The sequence below is a fragment of the Gymnoscopelus braueri genome (assembly GCF_963280865.1).
Source record: "Gymnoscopelus braueri genome assembly, chromosome: 22".
Classification (NCBI taxonomy): domain Eukaryota; kingdom Metazoa; phylum Chordata; class Actinopteri; order Myctophiformes; family Myctophidae; genus Gymnoscopelus; species Gymnoscopelus braueri.
In genome coordinates this window covers 12948826-12976390 of record NC_137624.1, presented here as the reverse complement: position 1 = coordinate 12976390, position 27565 = coordinate 12948826, and the positions used below count along the sequence as shown (strand labels likewise).

At 43.8% G+C, this 27565-nt stretch overlaps 2 protein-coding genes across 2 annotated transcripts in view; both read left to right on the top strand.

The window, feature by feature from the left end:
* Positions 1–27565, top strand: part of whrna (whirlin a) — a gene marked incomplete at both ends in the record, with an annotated part of 211719 nt that overhangs the window by 160409 nt on the left and 23745 nt on the right. Inside the window, 3 exons of the mRNA XM_080419964.1 lie at positions 22077–22289; positions 25033–25257; positions 27205–27237. Of these exons, the coding sequence (XP_080276090.1) occupies positions 22077–22289; positions 25033–25257; positions 27205–27237 (471 nt within the window). The remainder of the gene's footprint in view (positions 1–22076; positions 22290–25032; positions 25258–27204; positions 27238–27565) is intronic.
* Positions 5627–9485, top strand: LOC308078680 (nuclear pore complex protein Nup155-like; the record flags this gene model as incomplete). The annotated part of the gene is given in 2 exon segments (XM_080419961.1): positions 5627–9387; positions 9389–9485. Coding segments are annotated over 2 exon segments (3843 nt in total). The 5' UTR covers positions 5627–5641.

The following is a 27565-nucleotide window of genomic DNA, read 5'->3' as shown; positions in this document are numbered from 1 at the left end:
CCGAATGTGTGTTTCCTCACTATATGTCCTGTACAGTCAAGGTAGACCAATAAGCGAATTAATTAAGAATTGGTCACATGGCAAAATGCAATCGTCAAACATCAGTGGTGTAAAGTAACTAAGTACATTTACTCAATTACTGTATTTACTGCTGGAGGCAGGAGCTGATTTTCTCCCTCTGTCCAATCGGGTGAGTCGAAGGCGGACCGTCCCAAGACTCAGGAAGCAACATGGTGCTCTCAGTGGTTTACTCGATAAAGTCGCAACGTTACCGGGCCGGGCTACAGACAAAGCTAGTCTACGGGCAACGCAGCGGGGAGGGAGGGGCTTGAGAGCAAGTGACAGATGCTTATGTGCGTCAGTGGTTGCCTGGCAACGTCAAGGCAGAAGGCGGTGCGGGCTACGGGGAGGGTCTTGAATGTGAGTGACAGGTGCGTCACAGCGTTTTTTTTTTAATCCGCTGGCTGCAAAAAACTGTGGCCGCGCACAACCTGCGTTTAACAGCGGCCAGCCAACTTTTGGTGAGAGCGCGCCCTTACTAGTTACTTTGTAGATTATTATTACAAAACATACATTAACCACTTCAGCCCTAAATACATTTCGGCCATTTAAAAATAGCCGATCTACAAGCTCACGATGCGTAGCTTGTAGATCTACTGTTTCCAAAAGATATATTTTTTACTTGTGAAATGGGACATTCTGTATAATGAGTACTTTTACTTTTGGTACTTTAAGTGCATTTTGCCAATACTTTTGTACTTTTAATCAAGTAAATTTTGATTTCCAGGCTTTTTCTTGTAACAGAGTATTTCTACATCGCAGTATTGATACTTTTACTTAAGCAAAACATTTGATAACTTTTCCCACCACTGTCAAACGTGCTCTGACCTCATTTTCACCGTGATGTGGAAGCGAGTGGATGTTGTTAATAGAGACAACAAAAAGTAATTACACAGTACATGTTGTCAGAAGAGAACCACGTATACCAAAAGTCTACAGAATTTGAAGTAACTAGTGCGGTGCCTGTTCACGGCGTGGCCTGCTATTTGGCATAAACTCCTGATTGGAGTGGGTCTGCTCTGGAGAACCGCTCATCAGGACTTCACACTGCACTTACTTGGGTCCTCAGCAATACACCCGAATATTGTGAAGTCGATGAATGGTTCTCGAGATCCGTGAAGGAAAATCATCCACACAGAGATTCCTGGAATTTATAGATAGTTGCATATATTCTCAATTAATTTGATTAGCTTTAAATTACACTAGTATGGGCTTGAATTCATTTCTAGAACCAAGGGTCATTGTTTTAGCTCAAGACCCAAAAGAGAAATTAGACATTTGCCCGGGACCCAAACTAGTGAAAATATCAGATCTACAAGCTCACAACGCGTCGCAAAGTTGTGAGCGTTGTGAGCTTGTAGATCTGCTATTTTCACTTCTTCTTAAAACATTTTTTTTATTGAAATGTTGTGTTTTTATGTTTCTTCTTTTCAAATAATAAATATGTTTTTTTAAATGTAGGAAAGAGGATATTTAATAAAATATATATAAAATAATATATATAAAATAAAATTGAAAACAAAAAAGAGATTCATAAGGCTATCTCTACACAACAACTGCACTGAAAGGCAGCAGACTGGCTGGGTGGTTAGAGAAATAATCTGATAACCAAAAGGTCACAGCATTCTAGAAGGAGACACCATGACATCTTGCATGCACAGGCACGCACACACGCACACACACACACACACACACACACACACACACACACACACACACACACACACACACGCACATGCACATGGCGACAAGTTGACTGTCGGGAGAGAGAAATAAAACCTAATCTATATTTAAATTAAGTATAATTCCCCAGGCTGCTACAGCAGGTAAGCACCATTACCCCCTTTGATGAAGTTGATTAGCAATCAATTGCACTTCTGTATTGTCTGTGCAGTGGTGGACAAAGTACTTACAATAACTTCAGTACTTGGATCAAAATATGTATACTCCTGGTCAAATATTACTCAACTACAAGTTACAAAGTTGCTCTGTCCAAATTTCAGAAGTACAAATTACTGTACATTTAGTTTTTAAAAACAAATTCCCCAAAAAATGAAAAGATTTTCCAGACATTTTCAAAAAAATCTTAATTGTGAAAATAGCCCATCTACAAGCTCAACATGATGTAGCTTGTAGAGCTTGTTAATTTTTAATGTACCTTTTCCCTTCCTTGAAATGTAGTGGCGTGAAAGTCATAAGTATCCAAAAATACTAATACCCAAGTAAGTATGGAGTAGGGTTAGTATCTGTAGTTTACTTAACACATTGGGTGCCAGCATTTTTTCATAACAACTTACGTTGGGTGCCAGCATTCTCCCCATTGACTGCGCTTTGCTGTTTAAAGCTCTAGACTCCACGAGGAGCAAATCCATGTAAAAAAAAACATCCATTCATGTTGCGCGATGACCCTGGCTACAACCTGGAACGATAACATTTCACTCGCGAGTTACAATGGGGGGGGATCGCGCATCGCGCATGACCGGTTTTCCCCACCGGAAACAGATTCGGAGATATAGGTGTTTTAAAGAAGGAAATAGACAGGAAGTGGATGGCAGCCATGTTTTTGTTTTTCCGGTGATCTATCTGGCCTATCCTTCTCAAGATCACAATGGGTACTCCCAGAGCTGCTCTAGCCCCGCCCGTGTGGAGAAAAACGAAAAAAACAAAAAGACATATTTCACGGTCTGGACCGTGTTCGGCACCGGACCGCTACTCTGCGCAAACACGGTTCAGACCGTGTTTGGCACCCGATGTGTTAAGTACAGTACTCAAGTAAATGTACTTAGCTACTGTCTACCACTGAATGAGAGACAGGCTCAGATGTACAGTACAGTAGTGTTGGATTGGGCCTCCTAATTGAATGGGGCGCCTAGAAGGAACTCCATGGCCCTATCTCTCATCTTTTATGGTTATCGTTATCAATGATGTCCTTTCATTTTTCTATGTGATTGAAGAGCATTACGGTCTGGTAATGTGATTAAATCAGAAGGCAGGGCGAGAGCAGCTGCCCCAGGCCTCTGTGGATAGCCATCAATTCCGTTGTGGACTACACCAATGATGTTGCAAAATGTCTGTTGTCATACTGTAACTGTTACTGTACTGTATATGGCTTTCTACAGTCCCTGTAAAACATATGGGTCTTCAACAGGGGGTCCGGGACCCCTAGGCTAGGGGGTCCCCAGAGATACAGCAGGGGTGGCTGCCAAATCTTTGTGTGTTCAGATAGGGATTTAATTTTTGTATTATTACATGAACCACTTGAACCCTCACATCCCTATTCTGGGGGGAACATGAACCGAAAATAGCAGATGTACAAGCTCACAACGCGTTGTGTTTGTAGATTGGCTATTTTCAGCAAAGAGGTGTGGTGTACAGGGGAAAAAAGCAGACCAAGTACCGAGCCAAAGGTCAAGTTTACAAAGTATTGAGGGTTTAAGTCGTTAAATGTCTGAAAACACACATTTAACATGTCCCTGCTTCATCTCTAAGGGGTCCTTGGCCTGAAAAACATTGAAGTAAAGTCGTTTAAAGTACATATCGAGAAGTCTTGGGGCACAACGTTAATAAACATATTAACGGTAAGTTGATTTTACTGATGACCTTTAACCCCTTAAGACCTGAGGCCAATTCTACAAATGCCTTCTAAATCAGTAGTTCTCACACTTTCAAGATTTTTCAAAAAAATGTATAAAAAAATAGCAGATGTACAAGCTCGCAACGTGGCATGACGTTATTATAATTACATTTTTGAGCTATTAACCCCTTATGAGCCTGCCCTGTACGCAGCCAGATTTTTATGCCTTACATTATTTTTTTCAGACAGCTCCAGTTGATTAAACCCATTAAGACCGGGAACGCATCTGTGTCATTTTAGATTTCTTTGGCTTTTCAAAAATAGCAGATATACAAGCTCATAGCGCGGCACTCGGTGCCGCGCTATGAGCTTGTAGATCTGCTATTTTTGAAAAATCGTGAAAAAATATATTTAATTTTAAATAAGGTTTTAAAAAAAAACTGTTAGGATTTAGAAAACATTTTAAGAATCGGACAGGTCTGCTTTCTGAACCCAGCGTCACAACTAAACGTGGAGAAGCAGTGTTCTGTTTTTATGCACCACATACTGTACAGTGTCTGGAACAAACTGCAGCTCTGCTTCATCTTTCAGTTCTTTTAAATCAAAGCTGAAGACTTTCCTGTTTGTCGGTGCCTTTTACTGAGTTTCTTTATGAATTTATTGTGCACTGTAGTTCTTTCTTTCTTTCTTTCTTTCCTTCCTTCTTGCTCTGAACCACTTTCAACCTGGTGTCCCTATTTTACCCAGAAAAGTTCAAAGCCAATGTGAAACTTGTGTGAAAGTAGTATTGTGGTTGATCATTTTTGCACGCAAATCTTTTTCTGTCTTTTCTTTTTCAAAGAAGCTCACACCAACATTGTACATGTGAAGCACTTGTGTACTTACATGTGAAGAGTAAATATCACTAGTATTTCCATTTAGCCAAAGGAGACATGATAGACCACACTGTATAATGATACTTCACCACTTGTGATTTGTGAGGCCTCGTTCACGGAATACACTACAGGAACTTGATATCAATAACTAAAGAACGGACAGGAAGGGCACACAGTTACTTGTCTTGTTATTTAGCTAGCGCAACGCAGTAAATGTCAGTTCAATTACATACTGTAGGTATTTCCGCTAATGTTACCGTAAGAACTTTGTGTGGAGGTTCATAGATAGTAATGGCAAAGAGTTGCCTTTTCATATACAGTGTGTCCATGCAGCGTTTGCCTGAAGATGCAGCTCTACAAGTTCTATTAATGGAGAGTCAGCTGACATGCCTGCCTAATCTGAAAATGTCTCTTGACGCCTCCAGGAGTGCAGGGGAAAAAACGAATGCGAAAATATGTGGTGGGTCTCAAGGGGGCTACAGCAGGGATCCCAAACTTTGTGTCGATGACCCCAAATAGACAGCCTCTGGCTGCGGCCCCTCTATTGTGAAATGGGAATGGCTTTAAAAATAAGAAAATAAAAGAAAAAATTGCGTTGTGATGCGTTGTAGGAGCTTGTAGATTGGCTACTGTTGCTATTGGCAAAAAAAAAGACAAACATAACAGATTTACAAGCTCATACTGTGTCACGTTGTGAGCATGTAGATCGGCTACTCTCTTTTTGTTTAAGTTTTTGAAAACGAAGGCAATGCCCATTGGGAACAAACACCCCTTGGTTATTCAATACCCCTTGTATCCATTGTCAGAGTACTTAGTGCAGTACCCATTGTAATAGTATTGGAGGCCAGTATTATAGGACATCAGTACTATGACGTCGTATTGATGATGACATCATGGATCTCCATACAGTATATGGGCATAAAAGGGATACATTTTGTGCATTTATAGATAGTCATAATGATAACATCAGGGATCTCCATGTATGGGCTCTACAGCCACATCAGTTAGAAGCACGAAGCATATTTTCAATGGAGACAGCAGTGATGGTAGCATTTTCATCATGGCGTCCAGCGGTACACCCAGCGGCCCCGCCGTTGCACCCACCGGGACGCTGGAGGACACTGTTCGGCTCATGGATGATCACCTGAAAGAGGACCGCCACTTCCCTGATCTGTCAGAGCTGGTTTCCTCTCCTCCCTCTCCGTACTCTCCGCCATCACTCTCTGGAATGTCAGACATGGACTATCCCCTTCAGGGGCCGGGACTGCTCAGTGTGCCAAACCTCCCAGAGCTTAGTGCAGGCCGCAGGGTACCCTTACCTCCTGAACTGGTGGAAAGATTCAGCCATATGCAGTGTAACTGCACGATGGGAGTCTTTCCTGAGATAAGTCGAGCATGGCTCACCATTGACAATGTCATCTTCATGTGGGACTATGAAAATGGTGGTGACGTGGCGTATTTTGATGGTCTCATTGAAACCATCCTGTCAGTGGGTCTCGTGAAACCGAAGCCAGGAGTTTTTCAGCCTAGCATCGACTATCTGTTAGTGCTAGCCACTCCAGTGGAGGTGGTCATCCTTGGACTCGGTTTCCCTAAAGGCCATACAGGGTTGAATGACAGCTTGTCCGGTGAAATGCAACTGCTACCAGACCTACGCTACGCATCCCACGCATCCCACGCATCCCTACGCATCCCAACAGACAATACCTACATACTGGCCATTGCATCCACAGACCACGGACGCATCTTCATGGCAGGCAAGGATGGCTGCCTGTATGAGTTCATTTACCAGGCTGAGGCGGGCTGGTTCAGCCAGTGCTGCCGAAAGATCAAGCATTACAAAAACGTATCGGATTGGGCTGCATCCTTTCTTGTTCCCTCCATGCTCCAGCCCTTGTTATCAGTCGATAACCCTATTGTACAGATTGCCATTGACAACTCCCGCAACACTCTCTTCACCCACTCAGAGACAGGAGTCCTACAGGTATATGACCTGGGTGCTGATGGCATGGGCGTTAGTTGGGTGAAAGGTGAAATGTCACAGAGTGACATTGTGTCTAAAGCAAAAGAAGTTGCCTGTACAGTTGATCCTTCTGTCTTCAGCCCAATTGTCCAGATCTCTGTGATTGACAAATATGAGTCTTTAGGCTGTCACCTGCTTGCTATTACTCATGCAGGTGTGCGTCTCTACTTCAGCACCACCCCACATAGCCAACAGAAGTGTGTTGCTGCGAGACCCAGCCTTCTTCGCTTGGTTCATGTCCGCCTTCCACCGGGGTTTTCTGCCTCTTCAACCCTAACGAAACCTGCGAAGGTCCACAAGGCTCTGCATAGCAAAGGAGTTCTACTAATGGCTGCATCCGAGACAGAGTATAACGACATCCTGTGGTGCGTCAACCACGACTCTTTCCCATACAGGAAACCTCTGATGGAGACTCAGATGATCTCCAATGTAGATGGTCATTCCTGGGCACTCTGTGCTATTAATGAGGAGAGGCCCACCAAGGTCTCTACTCTGCTGAACAAACATCTGGTCCCCGTTACTGACCCGCCTGTGGTGGTCGAACAACACAGTATCTCTCGACAGAGATTTGTCCTTCTGTCTACTAAGGGTAGTGTCATCTTCCATAAGCTACTTCCAGTTGACCAACTGCGCCACCTGCTGGTTAGCTGCGCTGGAGGAGAAGGTGAAGAAATTGAACGATTCTTCAAGTTGCTCAGGGAGGAACAAGCATGTGCCACAGCTTTGATCCTGGCTTGTTCTAAGGCTGCGTGTGACACGGAGGTTTCGGTGTGGGCCACCAGAGCCATCTTCAGATACGGGGGAGAAGCACAGTTGAGAATCCCCTCAGGCACCACATCTTCTGCGACACCCATACATTCTGGTGCTGTCCATATTGGCCCTGCAGCCCCCTGGCATTCTGGTGCTGCCCCTATTGCCCAGGTGTCAGTTTGCCCCGTGGCCTTCTCAGGGAAACACAATGGCGTCAGCATCTACTTCACCCGTATTCTGGGGAGTATCTGGGATGGGAGCCTTGTTGTCGAGAAGACAATTAACGAACAGAATGAGACTATGACTATTTTGGAGAGCAGTGTTGGCCCTCGTTATCTGGAGGCAGTCCTTCTGAAGTTAAAGGGTCTGCAGGAATTCCTTGATAACAATTTTCAGTTCAGCCCTTCATCTTTGGGAGCTGCCAGTGTCAGCTCCCAAGCCAATCTGCAGCAGAGGCTGTTGGATTCCACGCCCACTGATGGAGCTAGCTTACAGCAAGTACAGCAGGAGCTCCAGAGGAAATTTCACATGGAGTTACAGGTCTATGAGAAAATGTCCCTGCAGGGTATCCAGCAGCTGGTTCATCGTTCTTGTCAGACACTGGCCCTTTGGAAGCTTCTCTGTGAAGATCAGTTCAGCCTCATTATCTCAGAGCTCCCCAAGGAGTTGCAGGAGCAGATGAAGGGAGTGAGTTTTAAGGATGTGGTGAATCGAGGTAAAGAGATTGCAGGACCTCTCATCACAGCGCTTATTAGTTTTTACAAGAAAGACAAGGACTACTTAGTGGATGCAATCAGTAATCGCCTCAGGGACATCTGTCCCTTACTGTACAGCAGTGATGACAGTGTCTTCTCTAAGGCTAATGAGTTGCTGCAGTGCTCTCGGCAGATCCAGAACAAGACGGATAAAGAGAGAACTCTGAGAAAGTCACTACGGCTGTACCAGCAAATCAGCCACCATGTTCACCTGCCCCTCGTCTGTTTTCAGTACAGGCAGGTCCATTTCTATGAGGGAGTCCTGGAATTGTGCCTCACTGCAGCAGACAGGAAGGATCCCCAGTGTCTGGGTCGCCACTTCTATAAGAACGGGGAGCCAGAGGACGACATAGCTGGACAGATGGCGTTCCAGGATAGATTCTCATGTTATAAATGCATCACAGATACCATGCAGGAACTGGTGAACCAGAGCGAGGTTGCCTCTCAGTCTCTGCAGCCTGGACCAGTTCTGACATCTCACCCTAACATGCTAAGTAATGAGACTGCTACTTCCCGCTTTGAACAGATGCTGGGTCTGGCCCAGAGGTCTCAGGATGAGCTATTTCACGTAGCTCTCTATAACTGGCTCATCCAGGCTGACCTTACTGATAAGCTGCTCCAGGTAAATTGCCCTTATCTGGAGGAACACCTGATGCACATGATCAAGCAGGACCAGAGTAAGGTGCGCAACATGGACCTCTTGTGGCGTTACTATGAGAAGAACCTCAGCTTTGGCAAGGCAGCCCGCGTATTGGCACGCCTTGCTGACATGTACAGCACTGAGATCCCCCTGAAGCAGCGTTTGCAGTACATTTCTAGAGCTATTTTGTCCGCTAAGAGCTCCTCCTGTGGCTGGGATGAGGCCCAGGCGGCTGATGGAGAGTTCCTTCATGAGCTTGAAGAAAAGATGGAGGTGGTGCGTATCCAAGTACAGATCCAGGACACGTTGTCCAGACAGTGTTCCCAGCATCCCTCTGTGAAGAATGCCATTTCACTGTTGGACTCAGAACTTATGGACATCACCAAGCTCTACGAAGAGTTTGCCGACCATTTTAAGTTGTCAGAGTGCAAACTGGCCATCATTCATTGTGCTGGACACTCGGACCCAATTCTAGTGCACTCACTGTGGCAGGAGATCATAGAGAAAGCGCTGACTGACAGTGTAGACATGAGTCCAGCAGACAGAATGAGGGCCCTCAATTTAAAACTGGTGCCACTTGGAAAGATTTACACTGGAAGATACTTTCCTCTTCAATTCCTTGTGAGGTTTTTGGAACAGCAGGTGTGTCAGCTGAACTGGGACGTGGGCTTTGTCAAACGCACCATGCAGGAGATTGGAGTCCACTTGCCTGCTGGAGGTCTATGACCAACTCCCCAAAAATTCTGCCTTGCAACAAAACATTGTCAACTTCAAATCCTTGCAGGCCAATCTGGAGAAACTTCACTGAGGTTCTGCAACCTATGAATACACCATCAAGGGCAAATAATAGACCACTGGAGCTAATACAGTTGGAATACTGTACATTAAACAGAACATTAACAACAATAACAATAAAAATAAATCCCATACTGTGGCATATTGGCACTCACAGAAGTTCCAGGTGTTCAATGGACTCCTATGATAAATCTGTGCAGGATGTGACTGTAGACTGATGCTTGGACCCATTGTGTGTGTGTGTGTGTGTGTGTGTGTGTGTGTGTGTGTGTGTGTGTGTGTGTGTGTGTGTGTGTGTGTGTGTGTGTGTGTGTGTGTGTGTGTGTGTGTGTGTGTGTGTGTGTGTGTGTGTGTGAGAGAGAGAGAGTTCCTATAATGGGCTTGTACCTGCTTACTGGATTACTTGACAACAGTGTGGTTATTTAAGTAATTGTGTAAGATACAGTAAGATACAAGGTCATGAGACCAGTCCGATTAAAGCCAGAATAAATATTACAATCCCTACTAATGGATGACATATTGTCCAAAATAGGGAGAAGACCGTGTTCTATACCGATAACAATAACGGTGACTAATACCAGAATTGTTTTTGTTCCTCTTTCTTTTTTTCCCTTTTTTTTTAAACTGTTGATCTGTCATTTGTCCAGCACGATGCTTGTTGGAAGCACTTGTCAGATTACTTAGTGCAGTACCCATTATTAGTACTTGGAGGCAAGTTATATACGTCAATATTACATACATAAAAGGGACACAGACAGACAGACAGACATACAGAATACAGAGATCTCCATATTATGCCCATATATGGACATATATATGTATATTCATTTTGCCGCCCTGAGACGGTTAAAACAACAACCGAGTGTGCACTTGTCCCATCTGGAGGCCCTGGCTTTTAATACTAGGTTAGCTCCTGCAAGGTCAAAGCCAATCTGTACTACCTTCTTGTGGAATCGATTTTTATAGCTTTCCCATATAGCTTTCTTCTTCTTTTGCCGCACACCTCACTCTAACTGCTTTGCCGTTCTCAAAGAAAATAGTGTTACATTTCCTGAGAGGAAAGTGATGTTCTAATTTTGTTCTAAAACATAGAGAGAGAGAGAGAGAGAGAGAGGGAGAGGGAGAGAGGGAGAGACGGACGGAGAGAGGGAGAGACGGACGGAGAGAGGGAGAGACGGACAGAGGGACAGGAAGAGAGAGGGGAGGGCGGGGGGGTAGAGAAAGTGAGAGAGAGAGACAAAGAGAACAAGAAAGAGCATGGGAGTGTGAAAACAAACTAGGGACACAAAAACACACTTTGTCGCACATTTGTCATAGTCAGAGAAGCGGGCGCTACTGGGTGGTGGAAACATCTGTGTCTTCATCTCAAACACTAATCTTCTGACAGACCGTAGCCATGGAAGACGTGTTTGGAAAATACACCACCAACACGCTGATGAACTGGCGATGTGTGGCCCGGTCGGATTTTTTCATTTCCTTGATATGTTTTGTAGGCTGGCAAAATGTTGGAAATGTTCTGTTTTCCCTCTGTCGAATGTCTAATACGGCTCAGTTCGTCTCATGTTCTCCTAAAAGCCTATCTATACAATATATTTTAAATGCCTAAATGTGAGACAAATTCCACATTTGTATATTATATTTGTCTTTGTACTGTTGTGCTGTTGTGCTGCTTCAAAAGGTGATTTTTTTTTGGGAAGGAATATGTGGTTCCTTGTTAAGCTGGCAATAGTACCAAAAGAAAACCAGAGAGACGGAGACAGCAAAATGGAGAACCAGAATACAAATTGTTATTCTCAAATCCTCTGCTTTCTTTGGGTTAGGTGTTGGTTTCTTCTGAAGAGGTTTACATATCACATTTACACCATTATGATTAAACATTCATAGTTACATGAGTAGCAATTGATTAATTGATGAAAGGCTAATCTATCTAGCACAATGCACAGTGAAATCCATAGTGTTAATTAAACTCCAAAAGTGTGGGGACATTTGGTTCCATTTGTACACTCTTCCGAGTTAAATGAATAATTACATTTTCAAGCAGCTCTTGGCATCAGCACAGTGACGCGTCCCATTAATCTAAGAAAGGTAATAGAACCCTGTTTTGACTCATGACCCGTTTGCGCTACATAGTATGACGGTGGTTAACAGTGAATTGCGAATCAGCCTGGTGGTGCTATAACACACCAATTTGAACAATTTGTGGCAGAGGTTCTTCCTTGGCAAAGTTTCACGCTGATCAGTCCAGCGGTGCCTGAGACAGCTGTTTACAGACGGACAGCCAGACAGACAGACTCACAGGAGTGAAAAAATAATCCCTCGCCTTCGGCCTACTGGCCTGGCAGGGAATATGTATGAATGAATGAATTTCTATTTTTGTTTCTTGTCCCAAGACCCATCCCGTAACTGAAAGCTGCACAATGTACAAAAATAAAAAAAAGATTTGATTGTAACACAAGAGCCACAATAAAACGTCATGTATCTGTTCTCTTTATTTGCCTATCCCCAGCTTTCTCTACAGTAAGTATTATATTGTAAAAAAATAAAAAAAGAAGAAGGAATTTAAGTCTCTGCATCACTAGCCTCGGAAACCCAGGCTTTTTTTTTTGTTACAAAAGAAAAAAAGCCTGGGGGAGCGATGTAGGAACGATGGTCTTGGACCTTGTTATCTCCTAACCAATCAGAGTGCAGAGGGGCGTCGCTCTAAATTTGGTGACGTCAGCGTGCTCCGTGCACAGGCCGAGGGGGGGAGGGGAGGGGAGGCGGGGACATAGATTGGTGAAGCAATAGGAAGCCACGCACAAATCCAGGCGGCTGTGTTTGGGTCCGCCCTTCAAGACCATGGATTGAGCTCGTAGCCTCAGGCTACTGCATCACTGAACCACATCAAATCTGATTTTTGACACTTATTAAATATTAGTGTGTGTGTGTGTGTGTGTGTGTGTGTGTGTGTGTGTGTGTGTGTGTGTGTGTGTGTTTTGTATTTTATGTCAGCTCATCTACCAATGTAAGATACATTTCCCGAGAGAGAGAGGCCATTGTGGCTGGCTAGGCACAGATTCATAAACCACAGATTACTTGACTTTGGCACAAATTATCCATAAATGCTCTTCTGTATTTTACGGCGGAACCATTCATTACATTCATGGTTCTTGTTTGGTAACTGCTCCAAATTATTGCCTTTTGATTGCTGTTTGTGATCAATAGTGAGACCCAATTAGAGTCCAATTGTAGAAGTTGTTTTACAGTAATAATACAATGGCATCCCTGTTTGATATGCATTAGGCCACAAACCCTCGTTTGAGTCCACTTTTTCAATGCCTATATCTACACTGTAAAATCCTGAGTGCTTATTTAACCCATTAAGACCTGAAGCCGATTCTACAAATGTCTCCTAAATCCCAACAGTTTTCTGAAAAACGTATGTTGCTATATCAGTGGTGCTCAAACTTTTTCATGTCAAGGACCACCAAAATGATATGTATTTGGCCGTAGATGTAGATGGGACCCCCATCTCAAAATATGTTGTTCCAGGGACCCCCAGGAAGCAAAGATTTGAGTTAAAAATGTTCGCTTTAAAACAATATATATTCAAAGATTTGCACACATTTTCACGATTAAAATAAAATAGCAGATGAACAGGCTTGTAGCGCGGCATTCGGTGCCTCGATATGAGCTTGTAGATCTGCTATTTTTGAATAGCCAAAGTGTAAAATAATGCTTTTCAGCTCAAATCAAAAAGTGACCCAGATGCGTTCCCGGTCTTAAGGGTTAAAGGGATATTTCACTTTCAAAAAAACTTTTGGTCATTTTATCGTCTACTCAGGCCTTTGTGAGCCCCCCAGACAGTTTTTAAGTTGCTTGATTCAGTATTTAGATATTTGATATTCATTTTATCAGACACGCCCCCTGCCTATACAAACCCATTGTAACTTCAAACTCCATTTTAACCATGTTAGATTCATCAAAAACACCCGTCCTTGGTTCTGGTGACTCACCCTGCCCTCCTAATGCGTGAGGGGGCCGTGTTTTTCCGATTTTTTTTTTCATTATTTATTTATTTATTTATTTTTCATTTTCCAAAAAAATATATTAAAAATAAATAAATTAAGTAATTGAAAAAACACGGCCCCCTCATGTATTAGGGGAGCGGTATGAGTCACCAGAACCAAGGACGGGTTTTTTTGATGAATCTAACATGGTTAAAAACGCTGTGGGCGTTGGGGGCGTGTTCTCTCCTCCGCGTCATCAGTGCCCATACCCTAGGTGGGGTTGGCGAAAGGGCCTACTCTGTGTGGAGTTTGCATGTTCTCCCCGTGTCTCCTAGGGTAGATACCCTCACAAAAACATGCAGTAATCCTGGTCACTATACTGCCTCCCCCTGGCCAGCCGGGGCGCCTGATGGAGGGGAAGGGAACTGGTTGGAATAACGTGTTCCTTCCACGCGCTACGTCCAACCAGGGAAACTCTCCCCTGTCAGGTGACAAGAAGGTCAGTTGGCTCTCATGCATTGAAGGAGGCATGAGCTCGGCCCTGGCCTCGTTAGGTTGGCAGAGGGAAGGTAGTGCCCAGGATTACATAGACAATTGGCACTGGGTGTAAGAAATAGGGTTACAAAATCGTGGGATAAAAATTTTAGTAAAAAAAATAACATGGTTAAAATGGAGTTTGAAGTTACAATGGGTTTGTATAGGAAGGGGGCGTGTCTGATAAAATGAATATCAAATATCTAAATACTGAATCGAGCAACTTAAAAACTGTCTGGGGGGTTCACAAAAGCCTGAGTAGACCATAAAATGACCAAAAGTTTTTTTGAAAGTGAAATATCCCTTTAACTTAGAGAGTTACAGACCCATAAGGGTCCATTTGGAACCCCCGGTGGTCCAGAGACGTGACATTGAGAAACGGCGTCCTAAAAACGTTATCCTCACCGTGGTCGGCACCTTCGCAATAATGGTGTGTGTTCCTCCTTTTGTCTTTAAGTATCAGAGATAAGGCCTTGTCCCTATTGGGTGTTGCCCAAGTTGTTTGTCCAGCTAACTTGTATAGATCTGGTCCCATCTCTCTCTTCATCGATTGTCAGTTGTATACTTTGTATAGGCCACAGTGATAAAGTGGCTGCGGTCACCTTATCTGATGTAGATGCCGCCAGAGCCAGAGCCAGAGACTGAGAATGACCGCACAGAGATGGCCCAGGTCCAGCGAGCGGACCACACATTTCTGAATGACCATCAGTGGTGGAAAAAGTACTTTTTTTTTAACTTAAGTTAAAGTCAGTTAAAATCAATACTGCAAAAGGCCCGTGTTCAAAATGTTACTTGAGTATACAAAATATACTTAAAGTACAAAAGTAAAAGTACTCATTATCCAGTATGTCCCATTTCAAGTGTCAAATCTTTTGAAAATAGCTGATCTACAAGCTCACACAATGCGTCGCAACGTGATGCATTGTGAGCTTGTAGATCGGCTATTTTCAAATGGCAGAAATGTATGTAGGGCTGTATGTTTTGTAAAAATGGATCAAAATCTACAAAGTAACTAGCAACTAAAGTTTTCAAATAATTGTAGTGGAGTAAAAGTACAATATTTGTCTCTGAGATGTAGTGGAGCAGAAGTAAAGTACCTCAAAATTGTACTTGAGTAAATGTACTTAGTTACTTCACATCACTGATGTCCATTAAGTATAAACCATAGAGCACCATTAGCCACACTGCACACATCGCGGGTTGTTTTCCCTTCAGCGGAGTAGATTTCATTAGCTTCATAAAACGAAACATCTGCCCTGCGATATGACAATAAGAGAACTATTGTTCATGGTGCGCTTTCTTTTTTCCCCCCGTGTTTGTGTCACTCCATTGTGACCTTGGCCTAAAAGGGATGTGAATGGTGAGTACAAATGCTGCTGGTGAAGCAGGTGGGTGATTAAGATTCCGCCAGGGTACAGTATAGCTGAAGGGTTCACCTTGGGCCTGTTGGCTCTGCTGGGAGATGCAGAACAACTTCAGCTGTCGTTATACAAACTGAAGATGGCGAGAAGGCGGGAGAGCATATGCTGGTCTTTGTCTTACAGCTGTCGCTGTCTCTTGCGCTGTCACTCACTTTGTAGCCTCGGAAACCCATGCCTTTTTTTTTGTTACAAAAGAAAAAAAGCCTGGGCGAACCATGCAGGAACGATGGTCTTAGGACCTTGTTATCTCCTAACCAATCAGAGTGCAGAGGGGCGTCGCTCTAAATTTGGTGACGTCAGCGTGCTCCGTGCACAGGCCGGGGGGGGGGGGGGGAGGGGAGGCGGGGACATAGATTGGTGAAGCAATAGGAAGTGCCGCACGAATCCGGGCGGCTGGGTTTGGATCCGCCCTTCAAGACCATCGATTGGGCTCGTTCTTTCAGTCTACTCACTTTGGTACAGTGAAGCATAGCCATAGAAAGCACACACACGCACGCACGCACGCACGCACGCGCACACACACACACACACACACACACACACACACACACACACACACACACACACACACACACACACACACACACACACACACACACACACACTACATCAGTGCTTCTCAAACTTTTTCATGTTAAGGACCCCCAAATTGACACTTATTAGCCCACGGACCCCCATTTGAAAAGATATGCCAGGGACCCCCATAAGAGAAGATTTTTACGGCTCTAGCAGTGACTCTCAACCATTTAAATTTCAAGGACCCCCAGTTTGACATGCATTAGGCTACGGACCATTTAATGGCATTTACATCTCTGGGACCCCAATTTATATTGTAAAATCAATGTTAATTTAACTCTGAGAGTGTACAAATGGAACCAAATGGACCCGTTAGGGTACACTCTCAGAGTTACAGACCCATAAGGGTCCATTTGGTTCCTAACTATCCATCCCCAGCTGGGGACCCCCTGGAACTCCCTCAAGGACCCCTGGGGGTCCCCGGACCCCACTTTGAGAACCAATGCACAACGGTGTTGAAACACTCTCAGAGTTACAAATGGATAAATTAACTCTGAAGATTTTGACCAATTAACCAGCTCGGTGGCCTTGTGTTGAGAGTGGGAGGTCGGGGGCTCAATCTAAATGGTAATACGAAATGGTACCCAATGCCTCCCGGCTTGGCACTCAGCATCAAGGGTTGGACTGGGGTAACTCCCTGTGACACACTAGTGTCATGTCCAGGGGGGTGTACTTGTACACGCTACCGAAACATGGAGATAGGCTGACCTGACCTATGGGCCACCTGGCTCGGGAACCGTTGGCTCCCAAGGCTACTTACTTTTAACACTGACAAATTATCACACATTAACACACACACGCGCACACGCACACGCACACATGCACAAGCACAAGTGGAACCTGGAAGCTGTGACTTTGAAAGGGTATCTTTGCTAATTAAAGACCAACAGTACGCTAGCTAGCAGATCGCTGGAATAAAAATAAAGTGAGTGGGAACAGAATGAATCAGGGGACGAGACGCACCGTGAAAGAATTGGCAAGAATGGGCAAAAAAAAAAGGATGTAGGATATATACTGTAGCTTACTCAAGTGCTATGGTGTTGTCCCTCTGAATGGGATGGGAAACTTGGCTCCTACTTCACAGCAAAATATGTTTTTAACCACATGAACCCAGCACGTTTAAAGGTTGTCTTTATGGTTACTTCATACAGAAAAATATGAGTAACATTTGGGGGTGGGGGGGGGGTATTAGCAATTCCCAAGATTTTCTTTGGCTTTTGCTTTGGCTAGCTCGTTCACGTGTCTAATGGTCTGGGGGAAAAAGCTCTTTAGGAGCTTGCTGCCATGCAGTAGCCTTGTGGCCACGTAGCCACTTCCCATTTGGCATCATTTGAACCGTGGTTGGGGTGGCTCGGATCTTTGATGATTCTGCAAGCTTTGCAATTCATCACATAAGGCGCTCGGGTGGAGGGAAGATCACATCCATCCACTGACGTGTTCGGCTGTCCGCTCAACTCTTTGCACAGTCTTACAGTTGAGGTCAGTACAGTTCCCATACCAGGCAGGGATGCAGCCAGTCAGGATGTTCTCTGTGGTGCCTCTGTAGAAGGCCCGTAGGACGTCGGGGGCATGTCATAATAGGCGAACATCCAGCGAAAACCTTAGCTGAAAATAGCCGATCTACATGCGTTGTGAGATCATAGATATAGAGGGTTGGTCAAAGGATGACTCATGAATCGATATACTTGACATTACTGACGAAGCAGACAGTGGTTTGTTTGATTTTCCAGGGTGCCTTTGGATTCCATTAACTTCAAATTAATTTGTGTAGAGACTTGAAACGTGCTTGAGACAGCTAATCTATCACAGTAACTTATGCACATTTGAAAGTGTGGATTGATTTGGAGAAAACAGTGATTCATGAGTGAAATCCAAACTTTTTAACTGCACAATTCTGTTTCGCTAACATTGATCTAACAGAGTTCTTTTTTAAAGGTTTTGCCAAAATAGGGACGTCAGGGTTCATGTGGTTAACATTATTTTTGATGTAATGTTATAAAATTGTGATGTCATCAAACATTAATATCAAACATATCAGACAGTCTACATTTCCCAAAAAGGAAATATGTGTGTATTTAATTCAGTTTGACCAGAAGCAGGAATAAAACATATTCTCACCAGCCATGGATGGGGAGCACTAGCCCATGATAAAAAGGTGAAATAAAATGCAATTACAGCCGGTTTTCTGGTGGTTGGTCATCCTTTTTCATCACGCCTATATGTACCCCTTTAGTGCTAAGTTCAAGCTGTACCGGTTCCGCAGCTGTGTTTCTAAGCATCCAAACCGTGAATTGTGCTGCCGATAAACGCTATCGTTACCACCCTCAAACTAAAGGCCAGAGAGCGTAAAAAAGGGACCTTTATATTATTTTAGTTAACCCATTCAAGCCGGGAACGCATCTGTGTCATTTTAGATTTCTTTGGCTATTCAAAAATAGCAGTATGACGAAAAAACTTGAACATTTTGTGCAAATATTTGAATATATTTTTTTAAAGCGAACATTTGTAACTCAAATCTTTGCATCTGGGGGTTCTACAGTTTTTTGAAAAAAACGTATGTTGCTGTAAGTGGTTCTCAAACCTTTTCATGTCGAGGACCCCCAAAATGATATGTATTTGGCCGTGGACCCCCCATCTCAAAACATTTTGTTCCAGGGACTCCCCAGAACATGAGTTTAAAATGTTCGCTTAAAAAATATATATATTCAAAGATTTGCATGATTTAAAAAAAACATAGCAGATCTACAAGCTCAAGTGCCACGCTATGAGCTTGTAGATCTGCTATTTTTGAATAGCCAAAGAAATCTAAAAATGAGATTCTTTCCCGGTCTTAAAGGGTTAAACCAACGACACTTTTTCAGTGTACCGCGGGCGCTAGTAAAGGAGCTCCCTGTGGCACTGGCTGTATTAATTGTAATGGATGATAGCAAGACAGTCAGAAAGGAGGAAGTGTAGAGGAACGATAATAATTTATACATGTGGGACGAGCGAGTGAATGAGCGATGGCTTTTTAGTTCAGCACGTGCATGTGTGATCCATATTCCTTTTATTCTCCTGTCCTCCCCTCTCCTCGGCTTTTGTCTGCTCTCCTCCCGTCCTCTTCACCTCTGGGCGTCCCTGCAGCAGTGGTGGAAAAAGTCCTCACATTTTTTACTTAAGTAAAAGTAGCAATACCACAATATAAAAAATATTCTGTTACAAGTAAAAGGCCTGTGTTCAAAATGTTACTTGAGTAAAAGTACAAAAGTATTGGCATCAAAATATACTTTAAGTACCAAAAGTACTAAAATGTTTGAAAATAGCAGATCTACAAGTTCACAACGCGTCGCGATGCGACGTGTTGTGAGCTTGCAGATTGGCTATTTTCAAATAGCCCATGTATAAAATTGTGCTAAAGTGGTTAATGTATGTTTTATAATATAATGATTTATATCCGCAAAGTAACTAGTAATTAAAGTTTTCAAATAATTGTAGTGGAGTAAAAGTACAATATTTGCCTCTGAGATGTAGTATTGCAAATTGGAAATACTCCAGCAAAATTGTACTTAAGTACAGTACTTGAGTAAATGCACTTAGTTACTATACACCACTGCCCTGCAGTTACACATTCTGACATTTCTCAAATCGCTCTTTGTCTCTCTCTCTCTCTCTCCCCTGGGAATCATCTTCACCTCTTTTTGTCTCGCTTCCCCCTCCCTCCGTCGCCTCCTTTGTACCGCCCTTATCTGCCCGCTCCTCTTTTTCCAGTGACACATTTTCATTCCTCACCCTTCTCTCGCTCCTCCCGCTCTTCTGTTCGTTCTTATCTCCTCCCTCCCTCCCTCCTCATCCCCCTTTTCTCCTCCTCCTCCCAACCAGCCGTCCTGAGGATTTTCCCTCCCTCTACACCCCCCCCCCCCTCCTCCTCCCCCCACCTCATCCAATCCTCTCCCTCTGTCATCCTGTTCACTGCATTCCCCCACACTCTGACCTTTAAGTCCTAAACCTTTCTTCTCAGCCGTCTTTATTTTTGAACAACCAACCCTCTCCCCTCCCTTCCTTCTCTCCCCTGTATCCTCTCTCCCTCCCACTTTCGTCCTGTATTATTTTTCTTCTACCCCACCTGCTCCCCCCCCTCTCTCTCTCTCTCTCACTCTCACTCTCACACACACACACGCACGCACGCACGCACGCACACACACACACACACACACACACACACACACACACACACACACACACACACACACACACACACACACACACACACACACACACACACACACACACACACACACACACACACACACACAGAGACAGACAGACAATTTCCTTGGGGAAATTCTGTCCTCTACATGTAACCCATCCTAAGGAGCAGTGAGCAGCGCTTGGGGACCAACCACAGTTAAAACGATGTCAGTACGTTGGTCTGTGACAATGGAAGGAATGCGTATCTACTAGCATGCATGTTGTTTGGTGTGGGAGTAAAGCCAACGCAAACATGCGGGGAGAACATGCAAACTCCAGACAGAAAGGCCACCCCAGCCGGCGATCAAACACAGGACCTTTCTTGTTGTGAGGCAACAGTGCTGACCGTGTACGCCACCACCGTGGTGCTATTTTGTCATTGTCATAATGACAAAATGAATTTGAGGAACACTTTTATTTAGTAGAGTAACATTAATGTCACCTGTGAACAAGATGGTATAGTCCACTCCACAGTCCCGCTGCGGACAGTGTGGGGAGAGAGTTTGCTCAGAACACGGAAGGTGTGTTACGCCTCACTTTTTTTGGTAGGCTATGCAGCCATTCTTGGAACCACCGTAGCGTTTTTTCACGGTGTTTTGCTGCGGTACCAGTTAATCACATGATGGCTCTTTAGCTTGTGCAGGTTGGTCAGCTGCCATAGTAACCCTTGGGCAGAAAGGGCACCTGACCTTGCTTGTCACCGGGCACGCACAGCCAACTGTTACCTGAGCACCTGCTCGAGTGACTTCATAGGAGAGAGTGCCTTATCCATTTCTCTCATGCCGAACCAAACTCTCTTGCGTGTTTACTATTGTGGATGAAAAAAAAGTACCCGAATTAGAAATTGTGTTAAAATACACTACGTGTTACTCTGTGCGGAGTATGCATGTTCTTTCCGTGTCTCCTAGGGTAGTTAATACCCTCCCAAAAACATGTAGTAATCCTGGTGGCTATATCGCCTCCCCCATGACAACCGGGGAGCCTGATGGAAGGGAAAGGAACTGGTTGGAATAACGTGTTCCTTCCACGGTGACAAGAAGGTCAGTTGGCTCTCATACATTGAAGGCTAGGTGGGGGAAGTGTAGCGCCCAGGATCACTTAGAAAATTGGCACCGGGTGAAAAAAGGGTTACAAAATTGTGGGATAAAAAATTGAAAATAAAATACACTACTTGACACCTGAAATGTGTGACCTGTGACCTGACTAGACCTGAACACAGTGACTTGGAACTCACTTGAAACCCAAAGGTTAAGACTTGAGACTTACTTGACACAGTGACACAAAAACGGGGCGGCAGTGGCTCAGGGTGGCCGGTAGAGCGGCCGGATGGGGACTGCAAGGTTCCCAGTTCAAATCCCCCAGAGTTAGTGTCGAGGTGTGCTTGAGCAAGACGCTGAACCCCTAATTGCTCCCGATGAGCAGGTTGGTGCCTTGCATGGTTTCTTCCGCCATCGGTGTATGAATGTGTGTGTGAATGGGTGAATGTAATGCACAATCTATGTAAAGCGCATATATAAATGCACTATTTAACATTTACCCTTCGTAATATCCTACTCTGTTCTGATGTCTGTCTTTTTATGTCCACGTCACTTTCTCTTAACTTCCTAACCCCCCCACCCCCCTCCTCCCCATTCAAAATGTCCAGCATCATGTCTCACTTTCAATCTGGTGTCCATATTTTGGGCTTGTCATTAATGGCGATTTATTTGATTTGTTTTTTAATTTTCATATTTTTTGTAATTTTCGCTCTCCATCGTACAACAAAGTATACAGGTCTTAAGTGGTTAATAATAATCTCTCTTTTCCTTCTCCTTCCTCTCTCCTCCGTCCCCCCCACCCGCATTCCATCCCGACCAGCCTGTGTTCTACAAGGGCGTGGCGGGCTCTCAGGTGACCCTGTCCAGCATGGTGAACCAGACCCGGGCCATGCTGGAGGAGCAGGCCCGCCACCTGCTGACCGAGACGGAGCGGCAGACCATGGGCTACTACGTGGAGGAGTACCGGGACGGACACATCGGGGTGGAGCAGCTGGTCATGGCCCTGTTCGAGCTGCTCAACACCCATGCAAAGGTCAGGGGATGAAGGATGTCTGTGTGTGTGTGTGTGTGTGTGTGTGTTAGTGTGTATTTGGTTTAACCCATTAAGACCGGGAACGCATCTGTGTGTCATTTTAAGATTTCTTTGGCTATTCAAAAATAGCAGATCTACAAGCTCATTTGAGCTTGTAGATCTGCTATCTTTGAAAGAATTCATGAACATTTGTGCAAATCTTTGAATATATATATATTTTTTATGCGAACATTTCTAACTCAAATCTTTGCTTCTGGGGGGTCCCTGGATCATTTTGAGTGGTCCTTGACATGAAATGGTTTGAGAACCACTGCTATTATAGCAACATAAGTTATTTAAAAAAGAAACTGTTAGGATTTAGAAGACATTTGTAGAATCCCCAGAAGATAGAAAGATTTGAGTTAAAAATGCTTAAAAATATATATATATTCAAAGATTTGCACAAATGTTCACGATTTTTCAAAAATAGCAGATCTACAAGCTCATAGCGCGGCACTCGGTGCCGCGCTATGAGCTTGTAGATCTGCTATTTTTGAATAGCCAAAGAAATCTAAAAATGACACAGATGCTTTCCTGGTCTTAATGGGTTAAGCACATTGTGTGTGGTTTTTTTTGGTAATATATTTGGCTGCCAGTGTTTTTGCCCTATCTTGTAATGCTTTATTCCATACACATTCATCACTCGGCTGCCATGTTTAGTGAGACTATCGAGATTTATGCCAAGGTTCTTTCCTTGGTGGACTCGGGTCTGTTTCTCTTCCTGTCTCTTAAAAGTCACTCGTTTTTATCTGACAGTGTGCAGTACCTCACCCGATAAAAAACACGATATATCAAAAAGTATTGTTATTCGAATGTCCCAGGAGGAGCATTCTTGTGTTCCTTACTGGCACTCTGAAGCCTGGTTTAATATACGTGGTCGTACAGCGGTGGTTTTCGCTCACCGAAAATAGCCTGTCTGTAAGGATGCGACGGTGTCGCTCGCATCGCGTCATGACGTGTTGTGAGCTTAACCCGTTCAATCCAGGAACGCATCTGTCATTTTAGATTTCTTTGGCTATATCAGTGGTTCTCAAACTTTTTCATGTCAAGGACCACCTCAAAATTATATGTTTTTGGCCACCGATCCCCATCAAAATATGTTGTTCCAGGGACCCCCAGAAGCAAAGATTTTAGTTAAAAATGTTGATTCAAAAGATATATGTATTCCAAGAGCTTGTAGGTCTGCTATTTTTGAATAGCCCAAAGTATAAAACACCGGTTATCGCTCAAATCTAAAATGACACAGATGCTTTCCCAGATTGAATGGGTTAAGTAGATAGGCTGTTTTCGGCAAGCAAAACCATCGTACAACAGTATAAATATACTATACTACTATATGGGAAAATATTGGCTTCTACACTTGGAGGTAGTTCTGAACAGCATAGTATGGTTTCAGCAGCAATGAAAGCATGCGTGTCATGCGTGATAATCACATTATAAAGGATGAAATGCAAGGCAATTTGGGCGAGCACATACATGCTGCATGCACAGCGAATGGACAATCACAGTCATTCTCGATGTGTGTGACCAGAAAATGAGTGAGGGATGGGGAAAAAACTACCAAAAGAGGGTGGGTGAAAACTTCATTCAGAGTATTGAACAACTTCCTTATGCCGCCTACCTCTAAAATCATCCCAATCATTGTTGGAAGGATACATCCTTTCCAACTGGAGCTATTGGACTTAAAAGCTGTTTAAATTATGTAACTTCTATTTTGTTTTTAAATCTCTCAAATTAAGGTTTTCAACCTCGTCTATTTGTGTGTATTTGTCTTGTGTGTCTGCCTGCAGCTAATCTTGCATACCACTATGCTAATTAGCGTCGTATTTCTTGTGCATGAAAAGAGACCAATCTGTCTCTTTTCTTTCTCCATCTCATGCAGTGTCTGTCTCTCTCTCTCTCTCTCACACACACACACAAACACACAAACACAAACACACACACACACACACACACACACACACACACACAAACACACAAACACACACGTCTGAGGTCTCTTTCCTGAGACTATGATGGCGTGGTCTGCCTCCTGTCAAATAGAATCTCATCCTGCATGCCATTACTCTTCAGTTTTATGTACAATTGACCGTCAATTAGCCATAATGGCACTCGTTGCAGATTACACAGAACATTGAACAATGACAGAAATCTGTTCAGAACTCCACAGCCTCTTGCATTGGAGCTGAGAGGGTCGCGCACACATATTGCAATATATTAGGCTATAAATAACAATGCAACTTCATGTTTTTCCTAGTGATGACAATATGCCTCACTACCTTTCAGTGTGTTCACTGTCCAAATATGTGTCTCCATAGCACAGGCTGTCACTCTGGTTGCACCTTAATGATGTAATTGTGTACCTTCCCCCGTTGCCTGTGTGCCTTTTCACACACACGCACACGCACACGCACACACACAAAACATTGTCAACAACCCCAAAACATTGTCATCACATGCCCCAGACGGACAGAAAGATGGAGATGGAGGATGTGCCTCCTGGTGGAGTTTTTGTGCACCTTTTATAGATTTATTTTATATAATATCACATTACATATAGAAAAAAAAACATATTGCTACTACCCTACAGTAGGTACTGCTTCTTTAATGCTTGCTTTAATATTTCAAGGGTTTCGGTATAATCCTTCCTCAACTTTCCTTTACCAAACCTTTTGCTTGTCCATATCGACACCTTTCCCTGTAGTTCAACCTGCTGTCTGAGGTTCGAGGCCTGGTAACGCCGCAGGATTTGGAGCGCTTCGACGAGCTAGTGTTGCGACGAGAGATCCAGGCACTGAAGGCCCGCCAGCAGGGGGCCGGAGGGGGCCCGGCCCTCCACACCGATTCGCTCTCCATGGTGTCCTACCCGGACACCCTGACCTCCTCGTCGGCCAGCTACATGACCAACACGACCCTCAGCTCAGCGCGGGTAAGAGAGGCTCTGGTATATTCGCACTGCTCCTGAATCTGGAATTGAATCTGCACATTTAACAAATCCTCAGGCTCGGTTTTCTTACTGTGTGTGTGTGTGTGTGTGCGTGTGCGTGTGCGTGCGTGTGCGTGTGCGTGCGCGTGCGTGCGTGCGTGCGAGAGCCTGAGCTAGTGATAGGCAGAGATGCATAGAGATAAGGTTGAGCCATTGCGGATTTCAACCACAGAATTGTTAATTCCAAAGTCCATGTTGTGGTGGGGTGCCATGAGATTTGCTTTGCTCCAGGCTTTTAGAATGATTGTCTTTTTCTTTTGATGTTAAAGCTGGGATAACGTATTCTATGGCAAAAAAAATACCTTTGGGTTCTAGAGAGGATGTAGAAATAGTGATGTACACGGTATAACATGGCAAAATCTCTTCTGATAAGCGTGGCTCTATCACTGTGTATATACCTCAGTTTAACCAGGGGTCACCGCGCCTTTGCTGCCCCTGCCCCCAGGCTCTGGAATAGCCTGCCCCTCCCCATTAGATCTGCCCAGTCCATCAAGGTTTTTAAATCTTTTACTTAAAGGAGTAGTTCACCAAAAAAAGAACGTATTTTCTATCGATTACTCACCCCATGGAGACTTGAATTCAAAAAGTAATTTTGGGGGTGAACTATCCCTTTAAGACTCACTTTTTCCCCCTGGCTTTTAATCACACCTAAGCTAATCTTTTTCATTTCATTATATGGGTTTATGTACGTTATGTGCGTATGTGGGCACACGTGCATATGTATAATGTTTTGATTTATCTTGTAGAGCACTTTGGTCAACTATGGCTGTGTTTTAAATGTGCTTTATCAGTTGGTTAGTCTATGGACTGGGCAGGTCATTCCGTGTTTGGTCAGGTCATTAGATCTTGCTTGTCTGCAGGTACTATAGGCCTATGTGCAGTGTTTGTATGTGTCATGCAAGGGAGAGTGAATATTGTTATAAGGATGGCTGTTCCATTTTAGAATGGCATATCACTTCATCCTAGAATTGCACATTCCCTCTTTGCACAGGACTACTATTAGAGGGGACCTTATGTCATTTTGAAATTACGCGGCCTCCATACTTCTCGAACTCTCTTAGACTCGCAAAACAAAAAATGAATACAAACTGAAATGCTGATTCGCATAGAACTAGTATTATCAGATGACCTCTGTGTTTTGCCAAAATATGATTGGTATGAAATTTGCCATTGTGACCAATTCACACGGGATGAAGATGACTGTGTCGAGGGTTTATGAACAGCCTCCACCCGGCCACCATCAGACTGTTGAACACGGCATGACCACCGCCTGTCATCAGGCTAGCTTAGACTTTTGCTATTCCTCATGGACCTATCTGTGTGAATTATACGTACCAGTGAAAGTTACCTTAGTTTTGCGGACTATGTGGTTGAACCTGACACGCACTGATACTCTGCACCTTAATCTCATGTACAACGCGCTGATCTGCACCTTAATGTCTATATCATGAACAGTATATACCAGTTGTTACAGTATGATCATGCACCTTATGTCTATATATATGTACATACAGGGATGGATATGCTACGTGTAAATATGTACCGTAGAGACTGGCTTTTTTTCTCTTTCTCCCCCTGGAAACAACAAATAAAACGATGGCGCTTGCACTAAAAGGATTCTGGTTCTGAGATCACAGACAACCTAGACAACTAGTCCCGAGCGAACAGGGGGGCTATAGTGTTGAGAAGTGGCTTTCATGTCACCAGAAATGTTTTATTCATCTGCCAACCCCACATACTACAAGGGGGGAAAAAAAACATGTTTCAAAATATTTGAATAACCGCTTAATACATTTTTAAACATGATATACTGTATAAACTTTTTTACTGTATAAGGCCTACCACAACATTAACTGCCCTACCCCTCCCATCCTTTATCACATGCTATAGGAAGGACTGCTGTGGCTGATAGATATAATGGAGGTAGGAATCTCTGCCTAAAGTGGTCTGTGCACAAACACACTCAAACATACGCACAAACACATTCATATGTCAAGTTCCCAATGGACAAATGGCGCACATACAGTAGTACATACAGAAACAAACACAAGCACACTCATGCACACATGGACACATATTAATACACACTTATACACCTTCACATGCACATAACATAAACATGCACACGCAGAGAGACAAATCAACATCCACAAACAGTATGTGCAAATTATGCACGCACGCAGGCATGCACGCACGCGCACACACACACACACACACACACACGCACACAAATGCACACACAACATTTAAA